General features: G+C 40.0%; 1 protein-coding gene across 1 annotated transcript; it reads right to left on the reverse strand.

Annotated features, from left to right (window-relative positions):
• On the reverse strand, nucleotides 1-26,025 carry LOC113054570 (transcription factor 7-like 1-A). Its single transcript, XM_026220204.1, has 12 exons — nucleotides 25,840-26,025; nucleotides 25,661-25,733; nucleotides 25,424-25,551; nucleotides 9,749-9,832; nucleotides 4,196-4,331; nucleotides 3,427-3,529; nucleotides 3,193-3,276; nucleotides 2,525-2,668; nucleotides 2,277-2,436; nucleotides 1,752-1,859; nucleotides 1,570-1,621; nucleotides 1-941 (listed from the first exon to the last, which is right to left on the reverse strand). The coding sequence occupies exons 1-12, from the start codon at nucleotides 26,023-26,025 to the stop codon at nucleotides 478-480; spliced, it is 1,722 nt and encodes a 573-aa protein (XP_026075989.1). The 3' UTR covers nucleotides 1-477.

Below are 26,025 nucleotides of genomic sequence, written 5' to 3' on the forward strand. Positions count from 1 at the left end.
TTTAGAAATAATTTGAGGTTTATTAGCTATGGAGACTTAGGAGAGTCACACACACTGGGTTAGGAACAGGGGGAGGTGGTAGGTACCAAGAGAGAGAAAAAAAATAAAAAAAAACTAGGGAGAGAATGCAGTAATGAAAAATCAAACTCCTAACTACCATTAGATTGAATTGAACTAAAACTACAAATTGTATTTTGTCAAGTACGGCTTAAAAAAAGAAGAAGAAATCTTTATACATTTGACTTTTATACACGTAGCAACACTGGAGAATCACGTTGGAAAAAGGCAATTTACAAAAAATACATTTTTGTTTCAAAGACAGAGGCAAAATAGAGGGGTGGTCAAATATTGACCAATAATTATTCCTTTTCGTTCAATCTTAAAAACTTGGTCTAATATCTATTAAAATGTAAAAAAAAAAAAAAAAAAAAAAAAAATATACAGGTGTAAAAAGTTCGTCTTTTTTTTTTTTTTTTTTCACTCCACTGATTTGGTGACCAGAGAGAGAGGTTGTGTCTGCAGCAAGGCATGATGGGAATGTAGGGCTGCCTGGTGGAAAGGCGAGGACGGGGAGAGCAGGGAGGCGGGGAGGGTGCTAAACGGGATGGGACGGGACAGGAGGGCCGCCGACTGGCTGTGGAGAGAGATGTTCGGATGAGAGGTGGATGAGGAAGAGGAAGAGGAAGTGGAGCTGGAGCCCGAGGCTTTCCCTGGCAGGGGGAAGTGGGGGTGGTGGGTCCTGCCCTCCGGTTTAGTGGTGAGGGACAGGGGCTGAGCCTGCTCTGAGTGAGTGGCCGCAGGTGCCGCCGGTGAAGCCAGGGCAGCTGACGGTGTGGCAGGCGAGTCCAGCATGCTGCCGTGAGAGGAGGTAGGGCTGTCACACATTTTCTCGGACGGCAGGTACGGGACACACTGCTTCTTGTGCTGGGGCATGAAGTTACCTGTAGATGAAAGAGGAACAGGGTTAAATATACTCCCACATAGTCTGTTAACAAATGTCAAATAAAAAAAATGAAATGATGATGATAATTAAACTATTTTAATGATATCGCACTGTTTATGGTTAGATAAATCAATATATAAAATTTTAAAATATTTAATTGAATAATTATTCTTGCTTTTTTTTAATCAACTAATTTAAGATGCTATTTCAGTCAAAGAATGACTACATTAATTATTTTGAAAAGAAAAATATGAACTATATTTAAAGGTTATTTTAGATAAAAATACAAAAACTGAATTAAAAACTGCTAAAATAAACTCCCATTTGTTCCCAAATTACTTCAAACACACACACACACACAAATAATAACTAAAAAAGTATTCTTTTTTTATTTAGAAAAACATGCGCGTGAGTAAATGAACTATTCCTTGAAAAAAATTCAGAAAAATTCCAAAAAGCCAAAATGTTCGTCATCTAGCTTCTAAGGTTAAAATTGAAGCGAACATGATCTACGAGCTGAGTGATCGGACCAACAGGGATGCTCTGAGAAAAAAAAAGCTCAAGTTCAGCGAAAGATCATGCATACAGAAAGTGAGAAAGAAATACAGATGGCCAGTGACACTTACTCTCTTGTGGGGAATCAGGTTTATTATCTCTCTTCCGTTTCTTCCTCTTTCCCTGCGGATAGAAGTGATTGGAGCAAATTAGATGTGTTTGATTAAGCAAAACTCCCCTGGCTGCCAAAAACAATGGAGGAATCCGAACCCCACATGATTTGCATTAAACTCTGGATTCTGGGCTCACTTACGTAGTTGTCTCGCGCAGACCAGCCCGGATAAAGCTGAGAGTGCAGCTGCCGTTCTTTTCTGGCCAGTTCATAGTATTTGGCCTGTTCCTCACGTGAAAGAGAGTGCCACTGCGGAATAAAAGAACATACGGTCACATTTCCCTCCTTTTTGCTTTCCTTAAAGGGATAGTTCACCCAAAAATTATTTACAAGTTATTTACTCACCTTCATGTCATTCCAAACAATCATGTACAAAGGGAGAAATTTAAAAGCATGCAAGACACACAGACCACTTTTACTATGCTTTTACATCCTTTATTAACGCTTGATAGCTTCACTGCTAATTCGTTGCAATTGCATGGAATAGAGCAGCCAGCACAATCTTCATGATATCTCCTTTTGTGCTTCATGTGGGTTTGGAATGACATGAGGATGAGTAAATTATGCCAATTTTCATTCTTAGGCGAACCATTCCTTTAAGAGAAGATGAAGAGAAACACACTAATGCATCTCAGCTCCTCTCGTAATAGAGTTGTAAGCGCTCACCCTCCTGCCCAGGATCTGGTTGATGGCTGCGCTCTCTTTCAGGGTGCATTCGGCCACTACTTTGGCCCTCATTTCCTTCATGTAGAGCATAAAGGCATTTAGGGGCTTCTTGATGTGAGGCTTCCTCTCTTCCTCTTTCTTCACAGGCACTGAGGGCTTTCTGTACAGATGCAGATGGACGCTAAGACAGTCAGTCAGAGACGAGCCGAGTAATAACTGTGAGAGAGTAATGGAGGAGATGGACTGACCCGTGTGTCGAGTTGCTGGCGTTGTCGCCGCTGGGCTCCTGTTTGATGACAGGCGACACAATGGCGGGGTGAGGGATGCCCGTCTGGTGCAGGCCATGAGGATGGTGAGGCACCATGTGAGGAGAGAAACGACTGGATACCAGGCTAGAAAGACAGACAGATTCACAGTCAGTAACATACAGAAATAAATAGATGGATATATCAGCATAGTGAAGGTATAAAAACAACAGTAGCTAGAAGTGCTACTTTTTTAAATAATGGCTAACATATCTACAGTAATATGGTAAAAAAGTATAAATAACATGCATACCAAAATTTATATGCCATGCTAAATAAACATTTCAGCATTATTTAATAATTTAATTTCATTATCAGCATTGAGCATTGGGAATTAAGTTGGACTTTTATCTGAGAGAGATAAAACAAATTGTGTTGCATCCAATAAAAGATTTCCTTTCTGGAACGTGGACAGGGTTGAAAAAGAAAGAGAGGTATCAAGGCGCCATTACTGAGCAAGAAATACATCAGCAGTTTCCTGTACTAACTGTTCTCTGAGGCTTCAGGGAGGAATTGTGCTGTCTGCATCTCATGTCTATTAATAGATACGAGTTTAACTCGAATTCAGCATGTTTGCGCAGAAAAGAAGGTCTTGCCCCTCGGTTACATACCTAGACATGGAGGCGTTCATGGCGAGTGCAGGGTAGGGGTGTCTGAAGCCCCCAGGAGGGATGGAGTACATGTGTTGGCCATGCCTGAAGATAGAAGAACAGCAGTCAAACAACTGGCTAAAGCAAAATCAGGGACAAACAGATGCGCTTTTTAGAAGAAACTTCATTAAGCCATCTGTAGGAGTAAAATACGGTTGATGTTATGTAATTTAAAGCCATAGGGTTCAGACTTACTGGGGAACCAGCCATCCTAGAGGGTGTGGGATCTGTCCAACTGCCCCAGGAGAGAGAGGGTAATATGGGGACAGCTCTGAAGGATGAGGGGTCCTAGGTATTCCTGAAGAAACAATCACTGATTACGAAAACTGAAGACAAATATTAAAATATACAGGTGTTCTCTAACCTCATCAGGCATTTTAGGAGAAATTTAGAGCTGCTAAACTGTCTTCAAAAAGTATTGAATAAAATGGTGCTGTTAATTGTGGCCAATGTGTATTAGAGAAAAAACATTTATTTCATAATAATATTTCCCGCTTATTTTAAATTCTTATTATCCAATGAAAGGATAGATTTTTATGATTTTTTTAAAATAAAAGATCAAAAGGATTAACAATGCAGATTAATTTTCAAAGCCTCCTTTGATCATATTGACCAAGGGTGCCAATATATTTGGCCATGACTGTGAGTGAAATTAAGGGTGAACTTCTGCGCTGCTACTGGCACCAAATCAAATTGCAAAAACACTGAATATCTTCGAACACTCCGTCTATAATTAGCCTAAAAAGGGTAGTTCTGCCCCAAAAATCACACCCCTGGTCCAGTCGGGCAGATTAAAAATGATCCCCCCCAAATCACACACTTCACCTGTAACTACTTCTATCCACATATTATTACAATAAACCCCATCCCCCCAAAAAAGAAAAATGACTCAGCATTTCTGGATTGTACTACTTTCTCAAAGCTTCAGCAAATACATCTGGAAACTGCTGTTGGTGGCGCTTACCCGTCTTTGGGTCAAGAATCTCCGGTGAAAGGTGAGAGGGAGGCGTCCCAGGGGAGAAGTGTTCATTGCTGTAGGTGATCAGCGGTGTAAGGGGATGAACATGATGGGGGTGTTGTACCACTGGCACCTTATTGGACTGAAAACAAAATGAAAAGGAGGTGAGGGAGAGGAAATGAAGTGTGTGTGCATGTTTAAACAACCAACCGAAAAGAAGAAAATAGCCATTAGGCCTCATTACTTGTGATCGGCGCCAGAGGGTTTTAAAGAACAATGGGTCTCGACAGCAGAGTTTACTTTTCACTACTTCTCCCAAAGGAAAATAAACACCAGTTGGGCATTTGACCGGCTGCATGGAGGGGGGGAGAAATCACACCTTACACCCCTAACAGGCAGCATTTCAACAAGAGAAAGATGTTTCCAGCTCCCACCCACCATAAATGACGCTAGGACAGGCCTGGCATTTGAAGCGAAATGAGAGTGGTCTTGTTTACTACAACTCTCTCAAGAGGCGGCCAAAGATGGCACCTGTTGTAACAAATCCTTCAGTGCTCCCCTCGCAAGGCAGTAAAAGTTTAACAGATCAGGATGACTTTTGAGATTCTTAAGGCAGCCCAATTCTGGAAGCGGATAGGCCAGGGGTAGGCAAGTCCACTTCTGGAGAAGCTACCATTCTGCAGAGTTTAGCAACAAATCTAATTAAATGCACCCAAATCAGCTAATGGGCATCTTTAGGATTACTTGAAATTAATATGCAGGTATTTTGGAGCAAGATTGGAACTGAAGTCTGCAGGAAGGCAACCCTCCAGGATTACCTCCATATTACCTCAGACGTATAACCTGATGACTTTGTGAGGAGTGTTGCTTGAAAAGTTGTGTATATTTTGGCAAAAACCAACTATCAAGGCCATTTCAGCCTTTTACTACACATATCCAAGCTTTAGCCCTGGAAAAAAACAATGCAAGTACATAAATGCAAATGCTAAGCTAAACAAGCTCAATTTCAAGCTTCACATTCGAAGAGTTCCCACAAATGGCACACTATAGCAAGCAATAGCAAAACTTTGTTTTCTCTTTCAGGTCAACCAACATCATGACGTACCAGCAGTTCAAAGAGAATCGTGCTGTAGTTAAAGTTAGTTCAACTCTCGAAATGTTAAAAGCTTGCTACCTGAATAATATATTCTAACACACCACTGAATACTGAGGAGCCTATATTAGCATATAATTTAAGAACATACGTCCAGAACCCTAACCACATGAATATAGCAGTAGCACTATAATAATATCAGAAGCAGCACTGCTAAGATGTGTACATAGGGCAATGCAAGGTGGTGAGCCGTAGACTGAATGGGGTACTTGTTGGCTCAGGACGTCACAAGTGAGCTAGAGTGGAGAATGCCTTCTTGTTTCCTTCATGCTAACCTTCCCCCCACCTCTATGTAGGCAGTGGGTTTGACCTCTGCTCCAACCAGAACTCTGTGAACATGAACAAGGCTTGCATTGAGACAAGACTGGCTCTCGTTTCCCACAGTCCAAACAAATCCCGATCTCTGGGTTGCCTCTCTATTCCTTGCCTTTCTCCTTCCATCTATCTGTCTGGCTGTCTGGCTGTCTGTCTCTGTGTGTGGACATAATTTAGCATCGCATCAGCCGAGACAAGCTGAGCATGACTTCTGGAGAAAGGTGCATTACATGATTGTTTTAGTGATGTGTCAGCAGTTTGATTGAAAAAGAAAGGTAGAGGACAACTTGCACGGTTCCTTTAAGATGGTGTTTGTCTGCTGCACTATGATATTAGCTGTTGAGACTAATGGTTTCTCTCGCTCTCTTGCTATCTTACTGCCACTAAATCATGCTGTGTGAACACTCCAGCTGTTTTGCATCCGACACCAACATCCCAAGCTTAGACTGCCACCAGAGTGGGCTCCTCACCCCCGTTAGAAAAAGGACTGGATGGGACAAACCGACTCCAAGCATCCCAAGGATCTATATCAACACTTGGTCAAGTCAAGGTTGTTTGAGTGGGCTCTTTAAAGCTAATAGAGAGGAAGTGTCCACCAGATTAACACAACTTAAGTTTTAAATGAAGGACTGGGGGGGAACACAGCATGACCACAGTATGGTGAGCATTGAAAACATATGCAAGCTGAGTCACTGGGTTCAGTAACATAAGGAGAATGACACAACAACGATAGCACTGTCTCAGTCAACCGTTCAGGTTGCAATATTTAGGAATCCACCTTTAGATGGCAGAACTGGGCTCTTTTTCAATTGTGTTCTGTCAACAAGTATCTGAATCTTTTTTATCTTTTGTTCAAACACGTCCTGCAGCTCATCAAGGGCGAAGCCTGATAAATCTCCCTTAATCCACTTTTGTAAATTGCTCTATAGGAGGGGAAGACACCTGACCAGCACAGCAGTGAAAAACAGCTGACAAAACACCTCACCAAACAGAAAAAATGAGTCATTGTGTAAACATTGTTCCACCTTTTGTATCACAGTTAAATTATGTGGACTCTAGTGTTCTCAAGCACGTATTTACCAATTGTGCTAGGTCAGACTTCATTCAATAGCCATTATTTTACGAGACACTCAGAACTAAAGTTAACATAATGTTAGCCAAACATTGCACCTCTTTCAAATTTTTTTTTTTTAGTTCTTGACTCTCCACAAGGACGTGTCGCATCCATTTGAAAACGACAGAAGTCACACGTGTACAAGACAAAGTGCAGGGTCAGCGCTCTACACCTGCTGATTAATCTGTTGCTCTTCTCTGCCCGCTAGCAAAGGAACCCACCCAAAGATGACTTCTGGTGCCACCACATGGAGCTGTTAAACTGGAGCTCTGCTAAAACAAGCACACTGTGGAGTAAGAAGCAAATGTGGCCTGTTGTTTTTTTTTTCTTTTGGCTTCACCTCCTCCATCTCTTTCTTGAGTTACTGAGCAAACAGGCGCTTGAGCAAGAGGGATCAAGACACAATGAACTGCTTTAGCAGTGGAAGAATGAGTTGCTAAATACAGATTCAAATGAAGGATAATAAAATAGTGCAGAGGAAAGGACAAGCCAAAACTAGCAGTATGAGCCATACAGTTTGATCCCTAACAATGGGGTGCAATTTACAGTTATCACCATCTGTCTTTACAGTTACATGGCTCTTAATTAGATTTTAACATCTCCATTAAGAACTACTTTCTGTAGATGCAATCTGAATCTTGTTTTACATCCTCATACTTTACCATACATTGTAAATGGAGGCCACAACAGGTTTAATAATAATAATAATAAAAAAAAAAAACTTAAATCACATGCTGCATTCATCTGGATTTTTGCATGAACATGCAACACTCTTCCCATCAGCACAAACATCATGCCTTCACTAAGACTCATCCATTGTCAATGTCATCAGCAGGCAATTTAAATTGAATTTCCATTTGTAATCCGATTTTTGAAAATAATTTGAAAATTACTTGTGGACTCATGACTAATGCTTGGTAAAGATTTCATTAGTTTATTGTAAATTATTTAAGCCATAATTTCTTGACTAGACCTAATGTGCAATCATGTATTTGAGACAGACAGCAGTTAATGCACTGGCTAGCCGAGTGTGATTGCTGCGTCGTCGACTGTTGCTAATACAAGTGTTTGCTAAACACTGTGACTTACTGTGGGGGTTAAGTACCAGGTTTTGCACTTGTGATATCATTGTGAGATTATTTCATATCAGATACAAGACTCTGAGTGCATACAACTTGACCTGTTGTGTATTTTTTGTGAAGGGTGAGGATAAGCATCAAAGTTAACACTAATTGCTGTTAATCAGAAAAGCTAAAGAACATCCCGTTAAACTACCCAGAGATCAAGCCATTGTGAAACTATCATGCTAATACGGTGTTTTTGGACATTACCATGCTTTATTTTATGCACCTAACAGTGTCATGGTTCATTAACATAGAAATTAACATAGAACATAGAAATCAAATTGTATCATGGTATTGCCATTTGATACATAACCCACAGTGAAGTCACAGGAAGTTTTTGTAAGACCAAAAAAAACCCCATAAATCTAACACACAGCTTACAAAGGGGTTGACAAGTCTGAGGTTCCCACAATGCCTCACACATCACCTGCCCCTGTGTTCTGGTGTGATGTATTATTCATGCGGCCTGGGTCCAGATGCACTGTATGGAAGGCAATGTGAAGAGGTGGGCTCAGTGCTGAAGTATCACACTTGAACACAGTCAGAGGGATGCCAATGGAATGCTAAACAAACCTGGTTCCTGAATTATTGAGCCTTTCGGCCGCTCTGGCTCACCCTATTAGCATGTGTGCCTTCTGGACCCAATCTGTGCAGCCACAGAAATGGTTTCCACAGGTCACTCACGTCCTCTCGGCAGCCTGGTGCGATTTCAACAGCCCGTGCCATTCATTAGAAACACAATAAAACCTCTAGCATGTCGCCTAAATTATTTACTGACTCTTAATTAATCCTCTGATCACAAGAGATTGCTCAGATCTGCATGCCAGAAATTAATCCCCACTGCCAACATCGAATGAGGAAGTGAAGTCTGTTATTCTGATGGGCGAAAAAGTAGCATTCAGTGTTTCTACGTTCCCGACAACACAATGCTGAGTGTTAAAGCAAAGTCAGCATCAACAGAGTTCAATAGTCAACTCCTCTCCGTATAATTGGATTGAAATTCCCCTGCTGCATATTTGCAGTCTGTCTGGAGTCCCCAATCATGCTTTATGAAACACATGCCAAGTAAATAAAGACAAAACACCAGACACAACAGGCCCAGTGTCCCCGTATTATTATCAGGTCATCGTAATCTTTGGCCTGAGAACTTTAAATTGGATTCTCGTTTAGACAGAAGTGACCCAAAGGTCTGTTTGGGAATCTCTTGGGCAAACTCTCTAATCTTCCAGCTCAGTCCACAGTCAGTGATCACTTTGTCACCATGGCTGAACCTCAATCGTTCTGAGCTGACAATCTCCATGTTTGGAGGGTGGAAAAAAAAGTGTCTCCGGAATGGATTAGCAACCATGTGGAGCAGGCATTCCTGAGGTTCTCCGCCGTGGTGTCTGGAAAGGGTGAAGCAGGTCAAAAGTTGGGTCGCATGAGTGGCTGGAGGGGGTGGAATGCCATGAAAATAAGTCTATTGCTTGTTGACACTTGGAATGACAAGCTAAAGCCCTCGGCCTAAGCCAGTATTCGGCTAAAAGCTAGCCGTGCTTGTATGGGAAAAAAATGTTTCCGGTTGTTCATTGCGAAAGAAGTTATGCAGGATGCCACTGTACTTTTGCTCTTAAGGCAAGACAAACCAGCCTTTTCAGTTAAAACCGATATAATACAATATTTTATAGTTGGTTCAATGGTTACAGATCAAACTGTTACCTTTCAAAGCATCTGCTTTCTAAAGATGCATATCATGAAAGAACATAACATAAGAATGGAAAATTATGGAAAGGTTAGTCTACTCCCAATTTATAATCAAATCATTTTGACTGCATTGTAAACTATACAGAATATGAAGTTGCTGATGGACTTACTAGGTGCCCAGGTGTTGGTGATCTGGAGTCTTTAAGGGCTGCCGTCCCGGGAACGTCAAGAAGCGGCCATTTCATTTGTAGATACTGCAGGTGACAAAAGAGAAAGTTACAGTCAATCGATCATCAACACATGCATCAGGTTGTCCACATGTCACTGCAAAACCAAAAGCACTTCTATTATTCTAGAAGTGCTTTATACAGCTATAACGTCTGTCTTGAACAACCAAAAACAAGATTTTATTTTTAAGACAGGTCGAAAGCCAAGTTTTGGACTTAAAGGAATATTTGGCCACCGGATGAAAAGTTTATAAAGCTGTACAGTTGTTGACCCAAGTATACCGTATTTCAGAAGACATGTATTTAACCTGGAATATTAATTTAAAATGGAATGGAATTGAAGATATCAATTAAATAGACCTCGGAGTCATCCACAAATTCCAGCAATCCAGCTGTTCTTTGTCTCAATTCATTTGAAAGCTGTGGAGATGAACTCTGAGTACTGTTTAGCACCTGGGAGCATTAGCTGGAACAGTTTGGAGGGTCGAGACAGGAGCAGTCGGGCCCAAGGGAGGGGGCGAAACGTGAAAGATAAATATGATTTGGACTGCAGGTCCCAGCATAGTAAATGCCCAGCTGGATGGATAAAATGTGTGTATGTTAGTATGAAGAACAGCTGGGAGGAAGTCCCATAACACGCTGGGAGAATAGGAAGGGGCCTAGCATGGAGCAGAACCAGAGATCTGCCTTTCTCAGATTTAGCTCCTTTATAAATCAATGGAGAACGCAAAAGTGACACTGTTAGGTTGAGCGTGATATGCAATGAGAGAAGGAACATGGAGGAGACATGCAGTGATGAATGACTGGACTTCCTATACAGAGGGAGATGTTTATTGTGAAAGCCCTCGTAGCTCAGTGCACGCGTGTCAAAGTTTGATATGTTTCAGCTTTTCTGGGGCCCCTCGCATCCAGCACTTATGATTTTCAGGAGCAATTTATAAAATCTTTTTTTTTTTATTTTTATTTTTTATCCCTTCACGGAGCTTCCCCGCCTGGCTCGGTCATCTGGTTTGTGTAGAAGTCAAACCGTATCAGATGTTCCTGTGGAGTCATCATTCCCATATCTAAGCTCTTGAGTCTGGGGGCTGAAAGCATCTGCAGTTGTAGTGAGCATATCTATACCTCAAGAACGCTTTTCACAAACCAAATTTATAGTTCTACTTAAGGGACACCAAAGATGTAGACAAATCCTTATACATTGATGTCCAAGCACATATACTCCGGGTGGGCAATAGGATCAAAATCTTATAATCATGGTAACAGAATATCAAAATAAAGGTATTTTGGCCTGAAATTCAATGAATACAATAGTTTATATGTTAAATAACCATGCTGCAATGTCAACTTTTGACATGTCAAAACCAAAATCTGCTGATTCCATTGTAAAACACAAAATCTCATCTCAAGTAACCCAAACATGTTCCACTATCAATCATCATGGCACATTTAGGGTTAATGAAGCTTTGTTTCTCCCTTTAAACTTCATTCATCACAAGCGGAATTGTTGTGAGGAAGTTAGGATAAGGCTGTGGGCTAAAAATGGAAAAAGACATAATGGTGCGGTGGATGGGGTTGCTGGGTATGGTGGTGCGGAAAACAAAAGTAGTTTATGAGGAATATGAGCAGGTTTCCTTCAACTGGCAGGATGAGCCCAAGACCTTGTTTACTAAAGAAGTTGGGTTCACTTTCACCTTCCATTGTCTGTAGTGGAGTTGATAAATGACAGCTACAAATTTGGCTAAACAGTCAAAATGAATGTTCTTAAAGGGACTTTTCACCCAAACATGAACTCACCCTAATGTTGCTCCAAACCTGTATGACTTTCTTTCTTCTGTGGAATATCAAAAAAGGTCTTTTGAAGAAAGTTGGGACCCGAGCAACATCTCACAATTTCTTTTGTGCTCCACAGAAGAAAGAAAGTCAAACAGGTTTTATATGAGGGGGAGTAAATGATGACAATGTACATTTCCAGAGGGCATCCGTCAATGTTTTTGGAGAGGAACGTCTAGCCTGGTTCTCGTCAGGAGGCCTTACCCTGTTTCTGGTATTTGCAGCTGCAGTTAAAGTGGACGGATGACTGAAAAAATACAATCTACCTTCTTCATCATAACCGCCATCACCTGACTGAAAACTTAACATACTATCTTGAAAAACAATCTCAGTTTTGCCTTCCCACACAAACTACCAGGCTGCAGGGACCTGTGCCCTGCTTTTCTGGAGACACAAAGCGAGACCGGCCAAAGTAAACAGTCTTGGGGTCTGGGGATTTGTATTTGAAAGCCATAACTCCAAGAGCAGATGCTTAGCAATATGCAACACTGACTTCTTGTTGAGAAGAGAAAAGAAATGGTGCACAGGCATGAAACCCTCAAAATGCATGTCAAATTTCAGCGACGATCTGAAAGACAGAAAACTTCACCAAGAAAAAAAAAAAAAAAACGGAGTACAACTATAAAAGGACAATATCTTCTTTTATTAAATATCTATAACTATATGCATTTAGAGAACATAATTTTTTTTTAAATTGTATTGCATTTTTAAACTGTATCTACATTTGAACTGCCTTAATATTGACATTTGCAGAAAAAAATTTAAGCAAAACTGTTTATTCTTGATGACAAAAATCTTAAAAAGGGTCAAACATCAGCAGAAAAATAAACAAACATAAGATGAAATGAAATAAAATGATATAATTTTTACTCTTGATACCAATAATCTTAAACTGGCCAAACATTAGCAGATTAAACAGTCCGGCTGATATTAAAATAAATGAAATAAAATCTGGTATATGAATCCTGAATATTAAAATCAACTGATTTATGAAAACAAATATTGAATTATAACAAAACGAGTGTCACGTTGCCTTGGGCAGGCTGAGACAGAAGACATTCTTCTAAACAGGTTCATGCGGTTTAATTTCAGAAAGACACCTAGAGTTAGTTTGTAGCTGTCTAACTGATGTCAAGAGGTCACAGAGAAAGACTGAAATGCTGCTTAAATGCTTTCCGCGCAGCGGAGCGAAGATGATGGGGATCTTTAACAGGATTATGACAACTTAAAACTGCACAAATAGCAATCCTGACAGTCACATGCTAGACGAAATGAAGCCCTCGGTCAAAACAAAAAGAAGTCGACACCTCTTTAAGGAGATATCTGGAAGCCTCAACACGTGTTGCTGCAACCGCAAGCTTCGTTCTGGAAACTTCAAACCGCAAGAGCTTCCACAAAATAGCAAGTTTCTTGAAAAGGGGAAAGAAAAAAAGGAATCCGGAGTTGGGCGGAGCCAAATAGTTCATGTCAATCATTCAAAGCATGGTCTACATTTTATCCCAATGTTTCCACCTATTCCACACACGCTCCACTAGAATGAAGCAGAAAGCTGCTGGCACACAAAGGAATCTATTACATCTCAGCATCAGAACAGTTAAGCCAGACAAAAGGCTCAGTATTATGTGCATGTATGCCTATAGGGCAGTGTCCTGATGCGACCAGAGGGGTGCGACATCACCTGACTCATTTATTTATGCGAGCGACACCTCTCGCTGCTCTTTTCACTGTCTCCAGAGGGAAAGACAATAGAGGCGCCGGTTTACAGCCCTCCCTCACCACAGGTCGGCATTCAGGCCTATTGTTTGTTTAAGAGCTGCGAGAGTTTCCGATAATTAAGTAAACAATTCATAGTCAAACGACACCCCTATCTGTGCTAATTAGAAATTAATTTGCGGGGGAAAGGACTGGAGTTCTTGACCACCTCCAAATATGAACAAATATGAGATCTAGATTTTTAAGAAAATAACTTTGAACAACAAAAGCAAACAATGTTAATAAGAAAAAAATGAAGTAATTATGAAGTCTGAATTAAGCAATTAAACTCAGAAGCTCATTAAAGCAGACTTATCTTATTACAGAAACAATAAGCGCTTGGACTGCAGAAATTTGACCAACAAATCACCTATTCACCTATTCCAATCACATTAGGAAGTAATTCAACAGGGTTCTGGGGAATTTTAGGCACAAACAATCAGCACACGCTTATTTTGTTTCAGAAATTAGATCCAAACCTATGTGCATATAAACAGCCCCAGCATAACAGAAATTACTCAAAACAATATATTACTCATTATAGGACAAAAAAAGTATTTATTATTAAGGATGCACAATATAATTAGGCCAAGATAACTGTAATGTGAATTATTATTATTATTATTATCATCAGAATAAATAAATGATCCGTTTGACCAAGCCAATTTTTTTTATTATGTATGGGTTTACTCTATCGATAAATAATGCATCTGTGGTTTAAACTGGAAAAAAGATAAATATGAAATAAATATAATTATAAAAACAAAAATATTTGTAAAGTTATCTCATTTTTTGTCTCGTTTGTTCAGAACAGTTAGGTTACATCTTTTCATTACTACGTTAAAATCATTATATTTGCTAAAACTATTTAAAGAATGTAAATTCTAAAACTTTAAAAATGATTAATAAATATTTAATTTAAAAAATAAAACATAATATTAGTCACTATAATGATTATACAGTCCCGATATTTTTTTAAGTATCAACTGTTGAATAAATTAACAACTCTTAAATAGTGTAGAATTTAAACAGCATCCTATTTTTTATGCCATTTATAATCTGTTAAATTATCTGCTCTTGGTATTGAAAATTTAGGTCGAAATTCAGTGTATCCCTACAAAATCATTTATAAAACCAATCCAAGCGCAAATCATCCTAATGCAATGAAGCACTTTTTTGTGGTTCGTTCCTGTAGTTCAGTGGCGCTGGCTGACCTGCCTACATTAGTTGCGTTAAAGTGCCTCTTTTCATCAAGACAGTGGCTTCCACACAGAATCTGGATTCGGCTTCGACAGGAAAGACTCATGACTGACAGTTGCTCTCCGAGTTCCCATGGATACTATTGTGACCTCACTGATAACACTACTCCCTCCATTCACTGCCTACTTAAAGAACTGGTTCAGAGGTCAGCCATCCGGAGACCAGGGGTTACCATGGCAATGCGGCCCATTTAGGGATGGCAACAGAGACCAAGTTTGCATACACCAACCGTCCGGTTGTAGAAGACAAAAAAGAACTACCTTTGGTAGACACCTTCAGTTTCTGATCCCAAAAAAACAACCATTAAAACAACATTTTTCATTAAATACACTTCAGAAATGCATACTACATTGATCTCTTTTTAATTATTTACAGAGAAAAGCACAAACAAACGTTAACAACGTGAAGAATAAGTGTTATTGTGGCACAGGACAAAACAGTAGGTCAAATAAAACCCAACACATAATTATAACCACGGGAAAGTAATAAGCTGTCTGTTGGGAGCTCTGTTTTTCTGCAAAGGCGAAATGCAGCCACCCTCCTTAAAGTCAATTACAAGTCAGTTATGCGGTTTCCAGTATTTCAGTATCTGGTTACAACACTGCAGTCCAAACTATACCCAGGTTTACGATGAACAGCCTGGGCTTGTTAACTCATAAGCAGCCAAGAGGGATAACAAAGCCACTTTAGAACCCAAAAATGCTTGCTATAGCAATCTTCAACTTTGTAGGCATCCAACTTATGAGAACTATATTTTGCAATAATAATAATCTAAATAAACTGACCAACAACAATGCAGCCTGTAAGTATTTAAATAGACTAAATTATGCATAGCATATGCATCGAAACTCAGAGATCCAATTATGGTACATTGGTTTTAAAGACAGTTGAAGATAAAGTAAAATAAAGAAACCTCCATCATTTTCCCAAATGCTGAGTGCATAATGAAGACAAAGAGCTTATTGTGTTCTCTTGGTGGACTAGCTCCCCCCAGCACACACACAAACTCAAACTTCACCCCTTCCCAATATTCCCCCTCCCGCTAAAACACAAGTCTAACAGGCGTCAAAAGGGCAAAAAAAATCATGTCACCCGATTGCAACAGAACTGGAAAAGCTTTACAAAGCAGCCACTGCAGTTTGTTCTTTTAAAGTGGATTTGTTGACAAGCTTTTCCTCCATATGGAGAACCTGAGGCACAACAAATAAACAGGGTTCTTTTTTATAACCTGTTGGCTGTTAAGTATAAAACTTGTATCTACCACAGAGAGGCCTGGGGGAGTGAATTTCACATTCAGAAAAAAAAACGTCTGCAATTAAATGCAGGAGAGGAAATAATGCAGATTTTTGCTAAATTGCACTTAATGATTGAAGTGTTATCTTTAGACCATTAACAACTGTTATTGTGCAATAACAGTCCAGGGGGGGCGATATGGAGGCATGACACACCGTACCTGCGACGCACAGCCCTGACTCACAACTGTGACCGTCCTGCCTAATTTCAAAAACGTTCTGTCTTGTCAAACCAGTTCCCTTCTGCAAACAATTAGTGCCGGACCACGTACCGCCGAAGCGCAGGAGGCGAAGGAGTGAAAGACGGAGAGGGAAAAAAGGGGGGAGAGAAAGAGCGAGGAGAGTGGAAGGGGGCTTGGAGTGCAATTATAGTGGGAATTTATGGTCTGAGAAACAATTTATAAATCACAGTGCATGGGCTAACACAATCCAGATTTCATTGCTCGCAGCTGTAACCAGCTCTAAAGTACACACAGCGTGTTTGTGTGGTTTTTCATGAGGTTGGGTCTAGGAGCTGGGCGGCTAGGGGTACGCACCATTGACATTGGCTGTTACAAACTGTGGGAGTGTTTCAGAGAGAGCGAGATGTGATGCTAGGAACTGTTTACAAATCGCAAGTGAACAGTTTAAACCTAAATAATGAGTTAACTGGCACATGGGTCACAAATTAACATCATGAATATTGATCAGAACTGTCATGAATGCCACCAAATGGAGAAAGGGTTGTGGTTGATGACAGTGTCAAGAGTTGCGTCCCTTAACTTCTCTGACATTTTACATCCACCAAAACTCATTCTCCATATTGAGTTTCTTATGAACTTGTTGATCTTTGTAACCACTGCAACTGCCATGTCAGTAATCTCCACTAACGGAAGAGTACAACATCAACAAATGTAGAGGACATAACTCTTGGAAAGGTTACCACTTTCAACAAGTCTGTAAGAAACCAAAAATGACGTTGAATGAAGTTTTGGTTGTGTGCAGCATCAATAAAGTTAGTGGTGACTACTGTTGGACAAGGCTGAAAACATTTCCTACAGTCCACCCTCAATACTTTCAAAAACTTACATCTCATAATTTTGGCGACATTGTAGTCAACAAAAAATAATTCTCCATTTTGGATTACTTGTTAACTTGTCAAATAAATATCTTTCCAACAGTTCCTTCTCCTAACGATTTTTGGTTATAAGATAAAACTGTTGGAAAATTTACCAAAGTCTTGACAGTTAGAGTACGTAACTATTCGAAAAGTTACCAAAGTTCTAACAATTAGAGGATGAAGCGGTTGTAAAAGATACAACTTTTCCAACATTTTATCCCAAACCAATCTGGGAGCTCGTGGTAACCATTACTGCTGAAAACCAAAAGAGTAGTAGGAGTTTTGGTTGACTACAACACCAACCAATTAGAGGAAGTAATTCTTGGAAAGGTAACCATTTTTGACAAACCTTTAAGAAATTAACAATTGGAAATATTACAGAATAGGAAAATCAGTTTGAAGTTTACAGCTACGTCGGAAACAATTGTTATATCCCCTAACTTCTGAACAATGCTGTCAACTTAAACTCAATAGTAGTCACTTTTGAAGAGTTTATAAGAAAGCGAAAAACAGAGAAATGTCCAGAAAAGAAGAAAAATAAGTGCACTCCTGTTCAGTCAATTACAATGAGGTACTCATCTGGAGAAATGAGGAAGGCTCAGGGGGTTTCACAAGCCCTCAACTGCGCCTCTGGGTCCATAGTGCAGCTGTGCTCGGGGAGGGGCGGCCCATGCCCTGACCGACAAGGCCCAGCTGGATAAGACATACACTCTCACGAACAAACAAAAAAGCACACACACACACACACAAAAGCTTGTGGTCCAGTGTGAACATGTCATGTCACAATGGAGCCCCTCTCAACCTTGTGGTCAGGGTGAGAGCTGTATAAGCGCCATGTCTATGATGGACCCCCCAACGGCACACAATGCGCACTCTCCTCCAATCACACGGCTGCTCTTTTGTGCCAGCGGTTATGTCACTTCCACTCCACCAATCTGAATGAGCCAGACTGTGGTGGCCCAATGAATGTCTGGAGCAAAATGAATTGGAGCAAGGTTTTTTTTTTGTTCTTCTTTTCTAATTAATCATTATGCCACGGACCATCGTTTTTGAGAGGAAGTGAACAGCAGGGTGTGCGAGGCTGTTTTTTTGCCACATGTTGTCTGACAGCTCTAACCCAAAACCTCCTAACGGAGAGTTTAGCATGGAAGGGGAGAGTTAAAGCTGCCAGGCCCAGAGCACATCGACGGCCCCCCTACTGGAATCTGGGAACTTTGGTGACCACTCAACTGTGAGTCACGTCAACAGGCTGTGAACCTTGACCTCTCACCCCTAACTGAAACAATGTGAAGATGTATCTCACTGTCAGACGCATGGAAAAACGACCCATCTCCATTTAGGACACGGGGAAACAACGTCCCACATAATTTCAGCGGCTATAGTTTGAATAAGACTCCCAGACGGACAACAAATCCAGCATTCTGACAACCATAAGCCAGGCCAATTGAATGCCAATTATGGCGTTAAACTTCTCGAAGATTTGTCAGCCGGCCACTTTGTTTACGTGACATTTCTTGAATGCGTTCGTTTGGAATGGCTGATGTCTTAGGGATTACGAGTACGCCGCTGCAAAGTGAAGTGTTTTGTGGATCTACCGTGTAGCTCTCAGTCGCCACCCTCTAGGCTTTTGTTCAGCCTTTCAGAGCCATACTGAACGACGTGAAAGGGCCCTATTCATAAAAGCTCCCATACACTCCCAGCCGCCTCGGCCAAGAGTCACTATAGAACATCCCTCATTTCACACGAGAATCGAGGCCGCCAGCCCACCCCCAAGCCCCTGCCCACAAAAAGCTTCTCCACCGATGACTCCTAAAGATGGGGAAAGGCGCTCAATATGGGCGCAGCTTACAGCTGACACCGTCACAATAATACATACACTCACTGCTAATGCCAGCAACGCCCTTCGGTGTTTGGACAATTATTTGTGGGATTAACTGTTGTTTTGAATATACTGCACTTTTTTTGGTACATGTCGATACTAGTAAATCCCTAAAATTTCAACACTTTCGTGGCAGGTCCATCTACCAATAAGCATTGTGGATAATAATGGAGATGCACTGATATTAAAATGCCCAATTCTGATAAAACCATGATTCTTCCATATCATGGCCTACATAGAATACATGGCAGAAACTAGAATTCCATTCATTACAAGACATTTACGACATTTCAGGTGATAATAAATGTAAAAAATAAAACCCTAAAATCAATAATTAAATGCTTCAAGTGAATTTAGGAATTTGAATATCACAACATTATAATGTACAGTATTAAAATTAATATTTATTTTGAGATTTATAAAAGATTACATTTAAAACATGTATTATTTTATTAGTATTTTTAAAATTAACTTTTAATTAGCTTTAAATAATGGTAATCAAAATGTAAAAAGACACGTGAGCATGCACTCACAATACCGGCCAATATACACACATAATATAAAAAGATAACCAATATGATACCAATACATATCGTGGGTTCCTTTAATTTTTTTGCATTATAAATATTACATAAATTAAAGCCCGAAACATGCTGTAGGCGGTATGTGAATGCAGATGTTTCTAGCTACGCAAGCTGAATTTCACAAAGCCAGACAGTGTTGGAATCATCCTTCAAAACCTCCATATCAGCCACTCTCTTATTTATCAGGTTTCGTAAGTCAGAAGACACACATTCTTTGTCTTAAAGGTAACATTAGGAGGGGAAAGACAGCAGTAATTAAAAGCACACCCTGATAACCATATCACAAAGCAACTGATCACATAAGGAATTAGCTGAAAGTACACCTCACCCTACAAGAAAATCCTGACGCTGCTGATACAGATCTCCTGTGGCCTTTTCAGCATGGCATGAAGCAGCGGGCACAACAAGGTCATGTGAGACCGTCGAGGGCTGTGATGAGATAACACATTATCGCAGTGTTCATGTGCTCCAACTAAGCCAACAGGATGCATACACATACACTTCCTGGATGCATACCAACTTTTTCACCTACCTGGCACCCTCAACGCCACAGCTTGCTTCGTTTCTTTCCCATGATGCTTTACCCCTAGCTACCCCCCACACCCCGCTCTCTCTCCCCTTCCCGAGGCCCCAGGAAGCTCTGACTGCGAGGTAATAACTGAAAACAGCTGTTGAAAATACCAGACTGATGAAGCCTGAAGCCCCCCCACCCCCTTAAACTTTATCCCCGGCACAATCAAGTTTTATTAGCATGGAGTGATGCATGAAGTCAGTACGCAGCTCTGAATGAGAACACGCTGTTTTTTGTGACCAAAATGGGGAGGTGGGGGTGAAATTCATTGCAGGACATGCAAGCGAACACGAAGTGGATTTTGATGAGCGCTGACCACTGCCAGCACAATCTTATCAATGGAGAATGATGTCAGCGGCTCTCTCACACACACACACACACACACACACACACACACCAACACAGAAACTCCAACGAGACTTCAGTCTGTTTTGCCTCAGGATTTTTTTTATATATTGCTCCCCATGGAGCACGTCCCTAAAAGATCAGGCTAACTGCATCCATTTTAGATTCCTGATTTATCTTTGGACAATTGAAATCATATTGTTTTATGGCCCAGAGATTCCTGAATGCAATGATGAAAAAATAAACACACACCTAGATATCAAGATGTATATATATATATATATATATATAAATAAAATATAATGACAAACTAGGCTATCCAGGCTTATTTATTCATCAAACCAACATTCCAGCCATTAGCCTTTTTCAAGGTATGAATGAATAAAAAAAAACTATTATTCGGAGAAGTTAATAAACATCAATTTCTAAAAGGTGAAGTGTTATAATTCTGTGGAAATTTTTTAAAATTGTGATTAAAAAGCTTCCGCCATCTGCTATTGGTCATTCAAACAAATAGCCCTGCCCCAAAAATCATGCCTTTAGCCGAACCTTTACAAGTTTCATTAACCTAAAAAAAAAAATACAGTCGTCTCAAAAAAAGAAAAAAGATTAGTGTGTGTATGTATGTATGTATATATATATATATAAATAAATGTACAATTCATTATATATAAAAATTTCTATGAATATATATAAAATAGTAGCAAACAAATTACTGGAAATTAGATGCATTAAGCTAGGGAGCAGTTCTGCTTCATTACGAATTAAAACCACTGTGTAATGATGGCGCTTTTGCCATATAAACCATACTGTAAACACCATGCCATATGAAGATAATTTGCAAAAGAGATAGAGCAAAAATAGAGCAAATTCAGAATGATTTGATGCAGCCAGCGCAGGACATGATACGATCAACAGGAAAGAGATCTACATTACGGCCTTGGAAACAGCTCCCTGCATTCCTTTATCTACTTCCTGTAGCATTTCTTTAGCCCCTGTGGTTCACCCTCACATACAGATCCATAAACCACTCTCTTTTCAGGAGGAACATCTGTAAATTAGGTCTTTATTTTGCCTCGTTCAAAAAATTTAATAAAAATTGATGTCTAGAGCAACGCCAGGCTTGTGCGGAAAACCAAAGGAGGAAAATAATGTTTGGCTTGACATTTCTTTCTTTAAGGAACTTTCTGGATTTAATCTCAGTCAATAATCATGTTACCAGAAAGGGTCTTCGGTGGAACGCGTCCAACGGCGGGAAGATTTTTTTTAAACAGTCTCTTGATGAAGTATTAACATTAAAAAGGGGAAAAGGAGAATTGGTTTATGTCTCTTGCAATTCCTGGACTCCTAACAAGACGCAGCATTCATAGCACACACTTCTTCTGCACAGCAAAAGAGAGACCAAAATATTTCTAAATTAATTTGGATTTGTTGAGTTTATACTTACAGAAGAGAAAAAACATAACACATTAAGTCGGGATAAAATTGTAAAGCTGTGTTTATTTGGTCATTTGTACAAACATTCGTACACCGGTTTTCAGGTTTCCTGAACCGTCTTGCACTACAGGAATGCTGTCTTAACTTAAAGGCCTGGACAATGTCCCCTCTGTAGCTGAAGACGGGGAGGTGGGACAGGCCGGAGGGGGGTGGCTGGTTTCTCTCTCGCCATCTACCCCAACCCCGTCTCTGAGTGCTGAGTGTGTGGAAAAGGTTTGGGCTTTTGACAGAGCCACTCTCCTGAGCACTGTTTGTTTATGTAAAATGAGGCCCTCTCGTACGAAAGACAATTCTTCTGTTTACTTTATATTGTCTCGTAGGTCTTAAAATACCATAGTAGAGGAGAGAGTTTAAAAAGTGGAAGAAAGATGGAGGGGAAGACACTGACAGTCAAAAAGGGCAGACGTGCTCTGACACTGCAGCCTTGCAATCAAGGACTTACAATTTACTCGCTAGTAAAGACTCGCGTCAGACGTCAAGCCCACAGACCGTTGGACGAAGGTCTGATGCACATGGCACACAAAAGTGGAAACACTTCAGGAATTTAGAAGTCGTCATTCGATTGGTTGAATTATACAGGTTTTCCTGGGGGGCTGTGCATGTTGCGTTCTTTAACGTTCTGCCTAAAAACAAAGATGCCATGATGCCAAACCCCCTCATGAAAAAGAAACCCGTTGAGTTTACAACCATTTGTAATTTTGAGCACTGGGTTTTCAAAAGTATGTGAAATATTTGAAGTTTGCTGCATAGAATCTTTAAAACATGTCAGCGAGTTTTACACACTGGTCTGTCTGTCCCCAAAACGTGATGCTGAATGAAACAAACTGTGATTGGCTGTTTGATATGTCGGTCAAACGACCTCATGGGTGGGCCTTGGCCAATGAAAGCTGCCATGGATTCCAGACCTTCAGCCATCAGTTTGCAGGTCTGGCTACACGAGACTATCGCTAGTACTACTTTGTACAATAAGTGCACTTAAGTTTAATTAATATCACAGGTTAGCATGGTTCGACCCCAATGGAAATGCGAAGTGCTTTCACAACAATGCTTTTGTGTTCAAATTGTTCAAATGCTCGCTTTTTTGCCATTCTAGCTGTTTGTGGGAGATAACTTTTAACTTTACATTTTTATCATTCTAATTCCATTTTAATAGCGAATTATGACACAGAGGAATAATATTTTCAGAATCACTTTCAGAACTTTTTTTTCTTCCAGTTGAAGAATGATATAAACATTGATAGCCAATCAGAAAACACCCATTGGCCAATTCGCTAATATAGCTATGATTATAATTATTCTTGGTGTGAACAGACCTTAACAAGCTTGTTGTTTTTTCAGGTTGATCAACGATAAAAACATAGCGAATCAGAATCCATCCATTAGCCAATCTGCTAATATAGTTATTATAATTATCATTATTGGTGTGAATGAACCTTAAATGTTGCTAGTTTTTGCTAAGTCAGCTTCACAATTACATTAGGCTAGCATAAAATGATAGCAACGACATCTAGCAAACTTTAAAAGACCAAATTAATCAACAAAACATTACAGTCACACCAACAATCCCAAGTAAGAAAATCAAACAAGATTAGCCTCACAGGGCTAACAACATGTTGACTAATCTGCACACAAAAGCACTGGACTTTTACCCTGCTGTTAACACTCACTAGAATATAATTAAATCAATAAAGAAACATTATTAAATAAGGATTTGATAATTAGCAAACAAAGAGCAATGTTGTTAAACTGATGGGAGCATTGAAACTACATTAGCATTTGCGAAAAAGAGTACAATGTGGAAGATAAAACCTTAAGTAACTTCAACCTGGGGTCAAAGCAAACCTTGTTAAAGTCGAATAACTCAGTTAAGGAAAAGTATCCTTTATAAGTGGATGAGGAAAGATAAACCCTTAACAAAAAGACATTTAGTGTTTTTTTTTTATCATTGCGCAAACTGAAGAAAAAAAAGCCTGAGAGAAAATAAAGCTCCCTGAAAAAAGTCTTAGCATAGCAGGTTGTATTTACATTGAAAATCCAGTGCCAGCAGTTGCTGTAAACAATTTTCAGCTTCGGTTCGGTAACATTACATGTTTTTTTCCCCCTCATAGACTGAGTGGCGCTTAAACTTTTGTTCTCTAAAACTATACACAACCTTGCTTTTGTACACTGAGCAAGACACGGCTGAATCAGTTGCCTTCAGGCTCTCTCACACACAAATACACACAAGCCAGCCAGAAGTCAGATGCTATTATCCATCTTATCTACTTAAATCACAGTCACTCTTTGTTACAGCTGTTAAAGGTAACCTGCTTTCCTTAGTCAAACCACTCTTGCAACAGCAACCATTCTCTGGCTAACAATATTTGACGAGTTGAAAAAAAAACCATTGTGATGCAAACAAGCAAACCTTATGCCTCATCTAATATCTAAGTATATGACCAACAGATTGATGCATTCTCGCAAGTTAGCAGCACAATGAACACAATGAATGAATGTTTATTGCCACAGGCTTGCTGAAATTTTTCCACAATGACATGTTAGCCTACGTTCGCATGCCTCATAACTTATACATTGACACAGTGGCTTTATAAAGCAACAGGCAAACACTGTGCAAAAAAAAACAAAACACTCCAGATATTCTTCACTTGAGCTAAATGGAGGAAGACAAACATATACACCAATTTGCCTGGGATTCAAACACCTTGGTGGGGGTCTTGCTGCTCAGGTAGCCAAACTGCCCCCCAAGGTGAAGATGTCATTAAGATAATGGGCATCCAGTAGAGAGCTCGGATAGGGCTGTCAAGCGGTAACTAATGATAACAATAGTCGCCTAACAGCCATCTAATTGAAAGACAGTTTCACTGATGGGGAAGAACTTATCTAGAGAATCCTGATGTGGTTCAAATGAACTCAAAGGTCTTGGTGATATCACTAAGCCATAAAAACATGCAATCAGAACCCTCCTGCTTTGGATATCTATGTGGCGTCCGGTCATAAATTCGATTCTCTGACCGGGTAACATCCTATCACACAACAACAAAAAGGGAGTAAAGACATTCCTGACACCAAAAGCTGGATGAATCCTATCTGCCTGGGCCTGCCTCCAGTTTGTTGCTTGTTATGATAATATAAAATTAATTGTGCAGACATCTCACTGCGAAATGTAAATTTTTGAGCCTTTGGATGTGGCAAGTAAATGCTTCTTTTGTGCTCGGGTGAGCCAGAGTAGGCTAAATGACTTATTGTGCAATGCATCAGAATGGCCTCCTTATACATGCATGCTCAAGATTCAACAAGTGGTAACAAACTTTTGGAAGACAAAGCTTGCTGGGGTATTTGCTAGTTTTTGAGTCTTAAAACAGATTCTAAACACAAAAGTGTCAAACAAAGAAGAGAATATTGCGCACTGAAAAGCAACTTTTGTAACGTGCGTCTTGCACAAGAAAAATGTACAGAGTGCGACGTGACGTCATGAAGGTCTTAGTTGCATTTAAAGTGAAATGGCATACCGTTCTTGTGCTGGGAGATAGCGATCCGTTGGAGAGGTATGGATTCGTAATATCTGGGATCATAAGAAACGGATAACCAGCATAAGTGGGTCCCTTGAAAAATCCTCCATCTTGTTGTCGTCTCAAAGCTTTAGGGGCGACAGAAAACGAATAATTGTCAATACTAAGCATAAATCACTAACACAAAACACAAAGAATAGCCTAAAAATCGTTTATTATTATTATTATTATTATTACCTTCCGCAAAGTATTCTCTCTGTTTCTCGTAACTTTCTAGTTCTGGTCTGGGTCGAGGACGCCAGTCTGTTTGCTTGCATTTGGGAAATAAAGCATCAGTTTAGTTTTAGCACAGATAATTAACACTTACATGCATGCATTAGTGCACTAAAGTGATCGTATAGAACGGGTTTTCTTACTTCGGAGTCTGACGAGCTGCTGTTGTTCTCGGACTCGTTCACTAGGGAAGATTTGACCTCGTCCAGATCTCTTTCCGACGACACATTCTCTGATATTTTCTCCTCTTGCTCACCCTCATCTTTAAATGAAATAAGTTCATCATTTGCTCCCAGGTCATCGCCTCCTCCTCCGTTTAACTGAGGCAT

Source organism: Carassius auratus, chromosome 35 (assembly GCF_003368295.1).
Source record: "Carassius auratus strain Wakin chromosome 35, ASM336829v1, whole genome shotgun sequence".
NCBI lineage: Eukaryota > Metazoa > Chordata > Actinopteri > Cypriniformes > Cyprinidae > Carassius > Carassius auratus.